At 43.2% G+C, this 10,812-nt stretch overlaps 1 protein-coding gene across 1 annotated transcript in view; it reads right to left on the bottom strand.

Moving 5' to 3' along the window:
• Positions 1 to 373: 373 nt before the first annotated feature.
• Positions 374 to 10,812, bottom strand: part of garnl3 (GTPase activating Rap/RanGAP domain like 3) — a 526,019-nt gene continuing 515,580 nt past the window's right edge. The window contains exons 28-29 of the mRNA XM_070863382.1: positions 4,461 to 4,581; positions 374 to 1,364 (exon numbers count right to left, since the gene is read on the bottom strand). Coding sequence (XP_070719483.1) covers positions 1,205 to 1,364; positions 4,461 to 4,581 — 281 coding nt within the window. The 3' untranslated portion in view covers positions 374 to 1,204. The remainder of the gene's footprint in view (positions 1,365 to 4,460; positions 4,582 to 10,812) is intronic.

Genomic DNA, 10,812 nt, shown 5'->3' with positions numbered 1-10,812 from the left:
TCTTCACCCAGAGAGTGGTGAACCTGTGGAATTCTCTACCACAGAAAGTTGTTGAGGCCAATTCACTAAATATATTCAAAAAGGAGTTAGATGAAGTCCTTACTACTAGGGGGATCAAGGGGTATGGCGAGAAAGCAGGAATGGGGTATGAATTTGCATGTTCAGCCATGAACTCATTGAATGGCGGTGCAGGCTCGAAGGGCCAAATGGCCTACTCCTGCACCTATTTTCTATGTTTTTATGTTTCTATCAGATTCTAACCCAACCAGGCCTCCAGCTCAGAATCAGACCACCTCTGATCAAACCGTGCCCTGGTATTTATTGCTAAAGAGGACCCTTATGAAAAGAACATAGTCCAATGTTATCCCAGATAATAAATACAGGTTTATTTAAGCATCATTTTCACAAAGACTTCCCCCTGAAGCTCATCTCAGGAGTAAATACATGAAGAGTGGACAGAAAATGCTTTTCGTTGTTTTTTTTTTCTCTCAATTTCCATTGACTTAACAAAAAATATTCACTTATCAGGTGAACTGAATATTTTTTCAGTTGTAAAGAAAACACGTTTTAAATCCCTTAATATTCATTTCATATTGATTAACAGAATTATAATCTACTTTCACAGCAGTGCACCACAGCACTGAAAATAGGTATTTTTGTAGGTACGAATTCAGTAATTTTAGAGGCAACATTTGAAACACAAAACATTTAGATTTAGTACTTGGCATTAAAAACAATGGCAATACAATATTTTAAGACAGTTGGTGTTTTTTTTTCCATCACAGAGGTCCAGCAACAATTTTGACAGTACATATTCATTGAGTACAAAACTACTGCTAAAAGGTCAAGGGTCGAAAACCAAACAATTAGGCCGGCAAAACAAAATGTACAAACCTCAGCCAACAAAGTTCTTCCATTCAACGAGATAAATACGTGGTAATAAATAATAAAGAATTAAATCATCTGCAAAAATATTCCAAAACTTTTCGTCAAGGCTTGTATTAAGTGTGTTGAATTCACATTAAATAGGAGAACAGAGGTTGTTGGGTCTTTCGAAGTGCAACAGCGATAACAGAACTGAGCAGACATGCACTATACATTTTGGGTAGGTTGCTATGGTTACAGATTCATCGGGGGGTGGTGGGGAGGGGGAAGAAGGGATTTAAAAAAAGATAAGGAAAATAAAACCACGGTCTCTAGGTTATCACTTCAGGTCCAGAATCTCTTCATCGAAAGAAGTGTTCAGATGAAACAAGCTGCCAGGCGGCGGACTTTCTTCTCGGTTTGCTGTCGTGTCCGGGTCGGAGCTGGTGGATAAATGCCGCGGAGTTTCTGACTCGGTGTCAATGATCTCCGACAGAATCCTGCAAACAAGAAAATAAAACAAAAGTGTTTTGGAGTCGAGGCTTACGGGCTAGTCTTCGCCCAGTTGACCTATTTAAGATGGTACTTTTTATCTCCAAGTGCTTAGGTTTTCTGTAGAAAATAACTACAAAGCAATCATCAATTCGCAATCTCAGCCGACAGCACGATCTGACCTGTATCAGAGCAGCGTGTGAGTTACTTGCCTTAGATTATAGCACAGCTCTTCATCGCATCTAACCTCCATCAAGCTTCTGGTCACCTGCCCCAACATCTCCCTCGATGGCTCGGAGTCAAATTTTTAATATTTTTTTTATAATACTCTTGTGAAGTGCCTTGGGACAATTTATTACATTAATGGCGCTACATGCATATAAGTTGTTGTTGTTGTTGTTGTGAAAAGTCCCTTCAGCCAATCATCTCTCAGGAATCACCCAGAAGAGGTGGTCTTACACTGGCATTGCATGGCCATTGGTTGCTGCACAAAAGCAACTGGGCCAAAGCCACACTGGGAGAAAAGGCGAGCTCTGAATGTGAAACCAACACCGATCCACCAGCTTTGATGTTTATTGATTGGAACGAAAGGACAATCATGTTGCCATCGTCAATCACTGAGTACCCCGGTGATGGTGGGCGGGAGCGCTCTGTATGTGTTTGAGGAGGCATGTAAAATACTGCCTTCCCCATCTCTCAATTACGTGAGCAGGCGGCAACAACAACAACTTGCATTTATATAGCACCTTTAACGTCCCAAATGTGCTTAAATGTGTGCAAATGTGGCTCTTGCTTTCATTGCTGTGAGATAAGAGTTAATACTACATCCTTCATTGTTGTATAAACATAGCGCTAATGTATTTGTCTTACCTTGTCTCATCCTTGTCTCTCTTTTTTCTATCCTTTTCTCAAATTTTTCTCTCTGCCCTGTCTGTCTCTATACTTTCTCTATCTCACAAAATCTGGTCTTTATCACACTGCTGTTTGTGGGAGCTTGCTGTGCACTAATTGGCTGCTGCGTTTCCCATGTTACAACAGTGACTACACTCCAAAAGTACTTCATTGGCTGTAAAGCACTTTGAGATGAAAGTCATGAAAGGCGCTATATAAATGCAAGTCTTTCTTTCTTTCCTTTGTTTCCGTTACTTCTCTCTTGTCCGTCTGTTCCTTTCCTTTTTCTCTTTGTGTCCCATCTCTTGCTCACTGTTCCCCTCTTTCTATGTGTGTCCTTTCCTCCTCTTTAATCGTTGTTTCTGTTTTCACAGGCGTAGGTATCTCAGACGGAGAGTGAGGAAAAGCAAACGATTACGATGGACATTGGCCTATCTCAAACAGCACTAATGAAAGTCACCTGCTAATTCAATGGGCCTTGTAATGTCAATAGCCGTCCTCTGATGAATTGATGGATATTGCACATCAGCCTGCCAGAATGCATACTGGCACTAGACACCAAATAATCTGCCAAATCAGGCTGGCAGGCTGCCTGCTGGAATTAGATACCTTGTAATTACATACAGCCCCTGTCTGCCAGATTTTCAAGGCATTAGACACCATGCAAACCCATTCTGATAACCTTCGGGACTTTGATACAAAATATAATTGAATTTCACCAATTTTTGGAGGGGGTTATTTTTGTGGCTCCAGTTTTCGATGCTCATGTCAAAGCTTTCAGTCAGATGTCAGTGTTAAATGCATAGAGGAGGTCCCTTTGTGTGGACATTGGATTTTGATGCCATCGATGTGCAGCATCACCTCACATGTTCGACTCGCACTGATTTTTAAGGTGACACTCTCATTGCGACAAGTGCGACATCCAAAATCCGGAGTTCTGGAATCCGGACCGATCCGTGGCGGGGTTGTCCGGAAACCGGAAAATGTCCATCCGGACTCCCCCACCTCGGCCCGACCTCCCCCTGCCTGCCCTCCTCCCGTCTCCGAGCCAACCTCCCCCCGCCCGTTCTCCAACTGCCCAACCTCCCCCTCTGGCCTCGGCCCAACCGACCCCCCCCCCCCCGACCTCTGACAGCCCGACCGACCCCCCACTCCCCTACCCTACCTACCTCCCTCGGCCCAGCCAAAGACGCTCCGAAATCCAGAAATACCCGGAATCCAGAACGGCCTCGGTCCTGATGTTTCCGGATTTCGGACGTGACACCTGTATAATCAGCCTCTTGCACATTTGCTTTATATATCACTTTATCCAATAACTTTGGGTACTTGGTATACTTGGTATCAAACAGACAAAATGGACAATCTCCAATTCCATGGTGGTAGATGGAGCACGAGTCAGAAACTCTTCAATCCCAATCATACTAGGTGGGACATGGAGTCCCAATTCATCAAAGAGCCCACGAGCTGCAATCATTTTGGTAGCTGTAACGTATTTGCTTCATGGGTTCTTTACTTAAGAATTCATAGCAACACATTGCTATTAAGAACTAGTTGGTTTATTAGCAAAGGTTTATCACACTACACATTACCAGTTCATCCACCAGGCTCACAACCACCTGCCTCGTCGTGGACCCCCTGAACCCAACTGGCTGGGGTTTTATTGAGTCTTGTGAACATCACATGACTGGCTAAACCACTCCCAACTCAACAGCTCTACCAACCTGTGAGCATACACACAGGTATATACATTACAGCAGCCACCGAACACAGAAACTACTGTTCAAAATTTCAAAGAGAAAGGAGAGAAAGAGAGGATAGGGAAGGATGTAGCTCAGAGCCACAGATCGAACAGATTGTATCAGAGCTCATCCAGAACCCGAAGATTCTGGAGTCCTAAAGCAACCCCTGAAGTTCCAGTTCACTCTCCTGACACCTTCAACACTAAGTGTCCGCCGCAGAAAACCTCTCTCAGGGTAGACGATTTGGCTTAATATTGAATCCAAAGAATTCAGAACAATTAATATCTGGAAAGTGGTCCAAATGAGTGTTCACGGTGTTCAGCCCAAAATAATCCATCATTGAGAGTTACTGAAACTTGTGTTCAGGAATCTTTCAAGGCAATTCCTGTCTCCCTCTCCTCTCCTCCCCCCGCCCGCCCGCCCCCCGGCTAAACTCTCTTTCCATGAAAATGCATACAATTGCTGGTCGTTTACCTGTCGCTGCTTGTTGATCTCACAGCACCTTTCATGAGCTCTTCATCCACTCCTTTCCGAGCCCATTTTTTCTGCTTTGGAGCAGTGTCAGATTTGGTTGTTGTCGATTCGGTCGTTAAGCCTAAAATGGCAACGCATAAAATATTCAGTTGGAGCAGGACGCAACAACTCATGAAGATAAACACACAATGCTGCCAGCTTGGTGAAGATGATAATATATGTAGCGGGCTGGTGGACTAAACTGGAAATCAATAAGGTGCCTGTAAGCATCTTAGTTAAATCCAACGGTGTGCATATAAGAAATTTAGAACTCAGCAGAGGAGGACAAAGGGTTTGATTAGGGCAGGGAAAATGGAGTACGAGAAGAAACTTGCAGGGAACATTAAGACGGATTGCAAAAGTTTCTATAGATATGTAAAGAGAAAAAGGTTTGTAAAGACAAACGTAGGTCCCCTGCAGTCAGAATCAGGGGAAGTCTTAACAGGGAACAAAGAAATGGCGGACCAATTGAACAAGTACTTTGGTTCGGTATTCACTAAGGAGGACACAAACAACCTTCCGGATATAAAAGGGGTCGGAGGGTCTAGTAAGGAGGAGGAACTGAGGGAAATCCTTATTAGTCGGGAAATTATGTTGGGGAAATTGATGGGATTGAAGGCCGATAAATCCCCAGGGCCTGATGGACTGCATCCCAGAGTACTGAAGGAGGTGGCCTTGGAAATAGTGGATGCATTGACAGTCATTTTCCAACATTCCATTGACTCTGGATCAGTTCCTATGGAGTGGAGGGTAGCCAATGTAACCCCACTTTTTAAAAAAAGGAGGGAGAGATAACAGGGAATTATAGACCGGTCAGCCTGACATCGGTAGTGGGTAAAATGATGGAATCAATTATTAAGGATGTCATAGCAGTGCATTTGGAAAGAGGTGACATGATAGGTCCAAGTCAGCATGGATTTGTGAAAGGGAAATCATGCTTGACAAATCTTCTGGAATTTTTTGAGGATGTTTCCAGTAGAGTGGACAAGGGAGAACCAGTTGACGTGGTATATTTGGACTTTCAGAAGGCTTTCGACAAGGTCCCACACAAGAGATTAATGTGCAAAGTTAAAGCACATGGGATTGGGGGTAGTGTGCTGACATGGATTGAGAACTGGTTGCCAGACAGGAAGCAAAGAGTAGGAGTAAATGGGGACTTTTCAGAATGGCAGGCGGTGACTAGTGGGGTACCGCAAGGTTCTGTGCTGGGGCCCCAGCTGTTTACACTGTACATTAATGATTTAGACGAGGGGATTAAATGTAGTATCTCCAAATTTGTGGATGACACTAAGTTGGGTGGCAGTGTGAGCTGCGAGGAGGATGCTATGAGGCTGCAGAGCGACTTGGATAGGTTAGGTGAGTGGGCAAATGCATGGCAGATGAAGTATAATGTGGATAAATGTGAGGTTATCCACTTTGGTGGTAAAAACAGAGAGACAGACTATTATCTGAATGGTGACAGATTAGGAAAAGGGGAGGTGCAAAGAGACCTGGGTGTCATGGTACATCAGTCATTGAAGGTTGGCATGCAGGTACAGCAGGCGGTTAAGAAAGCAAATGGCATGTTGGCCTTCATAGCGAGGGGATTTGAGTACAGGGGCAGAGAGGTGTTGCTACAGTTGTACAGGGCCTTGGTGAGGCCACACCTGGAGTATTGTGTACAGTTTTGGTCTCCTAACCTGAGGAAGGACATTCTTGCTATTGAGGGAGTGCAACGAAGGTTCACCAGACTGATTCCCGGGATGGTGGGACTGACCTATCAAGAAAGACTGGATCAACTGGGCATGTATTCACTGGAGTTCAGAAGAATGAGAGGGGACCTCATAGAAACGTTTAAAATTCTGACGGGGTTAGACAGGTTAGATGCAGGAAGAATGTTCCCAATGTTGGGGAAGTCCAGAACCAGGGGACACAGTCTAAGGATAAGGGGTAAGCCATTTAGGACCGAGATGAGGAGGAACTTCTTCACCCAGAGAGTGGTGAACCTGTGGAATTCTCTACCACAGAAAGATGTTGAGGCCAATTCACTAAATATATTCAAAAAAGAGTTAGATAAAGTCCTTACTACTAGGGGGATCAAGGGGTATGGTGAGAAAGCAGGAATGGAGTACTGAAGTTGCATGTTCAGCCATGAACTCATTGAATGGCGGTGCAGGCTAGAAGGGCCGAATGGCCTACTCCTGCACCTATTTTCTATGTTTCTATGTAAGACACAAGAACATTCAAATGGATCAAGGGATGAAGGATGAAAGGTTCATGGCTTCTCTGCAAATTTGACAAACACGTCATGTAATAAATGGCTAAATGACAGGTATCGGGTTATAATGCTTACCGATGACTGAAATACTTTGCCTTACCTGCTGATAAAACTGCCTTAGGCTTCGGACTAGTTCTTATTTTAAATCAGCTCAACAGCAGCTTAATAGAGTTACCCAGTTAAAATTTCAATGTCCTTGTAAACCCCTTCCTCTTTGCACTTTTGATTCCAACAATTAAAGCTGGGTACAGGACTACTTAGGATCATCGGACCATAAAGCGCACCATTCTCGTAAGTACTGTAATAGCTTTCGAACACAAGGCCAGAATATTTTAACTTTTCTCTTTCCCAGTGGCATGCATATATTAGTTTAGCTTCAGGTAAAACTGCAGACAGAGCTCATGATTTGCCTGAGTGTATCGTAATTGAATAATACCCTGAAAATCATTTAAAACTTATTGCTGAAACCATGACGATGCATCATTAGAAAGCAGAGATGTCATGGTTCCGGACACATTTTTTTCAACAACTTATATCTCTCTTTAATAAAATATTGATGATCTTCGGCTTGCCCGATAGATTCAGTCAATTGTAACGGAGAAATACTCAAAGCGCAAGTTTGGGACACAGAGCTGCTAACACACAACGCTCTATAACTGAGGTAAGGTTGTCTATTTGATATCTGATGCCCTCACGCAAGCATAAAAATAAATCACAGAATTGGACAATATTATGCTCAGATATGAGTCATTTGACCCATATAGCATGTGCCACTGTTCTGCTTCACAGAAACTCACCTCGGCTAATCCCACTCTCCAACGTGTTCCCCATGCCCATTAATATTCCTCTATGTTAAGCAGCTATCTAATTCTCTTTTAAAATGAACTTATGGACTCTGCTTAAACAACAGTTTGTGGCAGAGAATTCCCCCTTTGAGCCAAAAAGAGCTGGTGTATCTTAGAATGTCTCCAATAATAGACGAACATCCTTAGAGTGTCAGCTTAGCCAAGTTGAACAGAAGAACATAACAACATAAGAATTAGGAACAGGAGTAGGCCATCTAGCCCCTCGAGCCTGCTCTGCCATTCAGTAAGATCATGGCTGATCTGGCCGTGGACTCAGCTCCACTTACCCGCCCCGCTCCCCATAACCCTTAATTCCCTTATTGGTTCAAAATCTATCTATCTGTGATTTGAATACATTCAATGAGCTAGCCTCAACTGCTTCCTTGGGCAGAGAATTCCACAGATTCACAACCCTCTGGGAAAAGAAATTCCTTCTCAACTCGGTTTTAAATTGGCTCCCCCGTATTTTGAGGCTGTGCCCCCTAGTTCTAGTCTCCCCGACCAGTGAAAACAACCTCTCTGCCTCTATCTTGTCTATCCCTTTCATTATTTTAAATGTTTCTATAAGATCACTCCTCATCCTTCTGAACTCCAACGAGTAAAGATCCAGTCTACTCAATCTATCATCCCTCATCTCTGGAATCAGCCTAGTGAATCATCTCTGTACCCCCTCCAAGGCTAGCATATCCTTCCTTAAGTAAGGTGACCAAAACTGCACGCAGTACTCCAGGTGCGGCCTCACCAATACCCTGTACAGTTGCAGCAGGACCTCCCTGCTTTTGTACTCCATCCCTCTCGCAATGAAGGCCAACATTCCATTTGCCTTCCTGATTACCTGCTGCACCTGCAAACTAACTTTTTGGGATTCATCCAAAAAGAGTTTCATGCACAAGGACCCCCAGGTCCCTCTGCACCGTAGCATGTTGTAATTTCTCCCCATTCAAATAATATTCCCTTTTACTGTTTTTTTTTCCCCAAGGTGGATGATCTCACATTTTCCGACATTGTATTCCATCTGCAAAACCTTAGCCCATTTGCTTAACCTATCTAAATCTCTTTGCAGCCTCTCTGTGTCCTCTACACAACCCGCTTTCCCACTAATCTTTGTGTCATCTGCAAATTTTGTTACACTACACTCTGTCCCCTCTTCCAGGTCATCTATGTATATTGTAAACAGTTGTGGTCCCAGCACCGATCCCTGTGGCACACCACTAACCACCAATTTCCAACCTGAAAAGGACCCATTTATCCCAACTCTCTGCTTTCTGTTTGCCAGCCAATTCTCGATCCATGCTAATACATTTCCTCTGACTCCGCGTACATTTATCTTCTGCAGTAACCTTTTGTGTGGCAAGTTATTGAATGCCTTTTTGGAAATCAAAATACAACACATCCATCGGTACACCTCTATCCACCATGCTCGTTATATTCTCAAAGAATTCCAGTAAATTAGTTAAACATGATTTCCCCTTCATGAATCCATGTTGCGTCTGCTTGATTGCACTATTCCTATCTAGATGTCCCGCTATTTCTTCCTTAATGATAGCTTCAAGCATTTTCCCCACTACAGATGTTAAACTAATAGGCCTATAGTTACCTGCCTTTTGTCTGCCCCCCTTTTTTTTTTAAACAGAGGCGTTACATTAGCTGCTTTCCAATCTGCTGGTACCTCCCCAGAGTCCAGAGAATTTTGGTAGATTATAACGAATGCATCTTCTATAACTTCCGCCATCTCTTTTAATAGCCTGGGATTCATTTCATCAGGACCAGGGGACTTGTCTACCTTGAGTCCCATTAGCCTGTCCAGCACTACCTCCCGAGTGATAGTGATTGTCTCAAGGTCCTCCCTTCCCACATTCCCGTGACCAGCAATTTTTGGCATGGTTTTTGTGTCTTCCACTGTGAAGACTGAAGCAAAATAATTGTTTAATGTCTCAGCCATTTCCACATTTCCCATTATTAAATCCCCCTTCTCATCTTGTAAGAGACCAACATTTACCTGAGTCACGCTTTTCCGTTTTATATATCGGTAAAACTTTTACGATCTGTTTTTATGTTTTGCACAAGTTGGTGGCACTTTGTCCTCTAAGTCAGAAGATTTTAGAAAGAAAAGAAAGACTTGCATTTATATAGCGCCTTTCACGACCACCGGACGTCCCAAAGCGCTTTACAGCCAATGAAGTACCTTTTGGAAGTGTAGTAACTGTTGTAATGTGGGAAACGTGGCAGCCAATTTGCACACAGCAAGCTCCCATAAACAGCAATATCATAATGACCCGATAATCTGTTTTAGTGATGTTGATTGAGGGATAAATATTGGCCAGGACACCGGGGATAACTCCCCTGCTGTTCTTTGAACTATTGCCATTGGATCTTTTACCTGAGAGATCAGACGGTGTCTCAGTTTAACATCTCATCAGAAAAATGGCACCTCTGATAGTGCAGTGCTCCCTTGGAACTGCACTGGAGTGTCAGCCTAGATTGTTGTGCACAAGTGTCTGGAGCGGGACTTGAACCCACAACTTTTTGACTCTGAGGCGAGAGTGCCACAGCTGATACCGTTCAAGCCCCATTCGAGGACTTGAGCACATAATCTATGCTGAAAGTTCAGGGCCGTCGGAAGTGCCGTGTTTTGGATGAGACGTTAAACTGAGGCCTAGTCTGCCTGTTGAGGTTTAGATCCCATGGCACGATTTCAAGAGGAGCAGGGAGTTCCCCTGACGTCTGGGCAACGCTGAACAGTGGGAGTTGTCAGTCACCTCACTGCTGCTTGTGGCATCTTGCTGTGTGCAAATGGGCTCCTGCATCTGCCTGCAAAACAACGACTACACTTCAAAAATAATTCACTGCTTGTGAAATGCTTTGGGATTTTCTGAGGACATTGTGCTATATAATGCCAGTTTGCTTTTCTTACAATGTTAACATAGACAGCGAAAACCAGAAAATGTAAAGCAGAATGTTGTAGTTATTGTCGAGGTGGTCCCAATAAATTGATAATGCTAGGAAATAACATATTTATGGCAAATTTAGAAAATGATGTGACATGTACTTTGCTTCTATTTGATTTATTTTAATAAACTGCTATGTATTAATTTAATGTTCCAGCTATATCATGCGATAATCACTTTTAATAGCTTGAACGTGTACAAAAGTCTTGAATAATTAGGGAAATAACCCCCAGTTTTTGTTATCAGATATTAAATATGTTATT

Source organism: Pristiophorus japonicus, chromosome 20 (genome assembly GCF_044704955.1).
Source record: "Pristiophorus japonicus isolate sPriJap1 chromosome 20, sPriJap1.hap1, whole genome shotgun sequence".
NCBI classification, from domain to species: domain Eukaryota; kingdom Metazoa; phylum Chordata; class Chondrichthyes; family Pristiophoridae; genus Pristiophorus; species Pristiophorus japonicus.
Note: the sequence above shows the minus strand (reverse complement) of the source record. Positions and strands in the feature narration are given on the sequence as shown.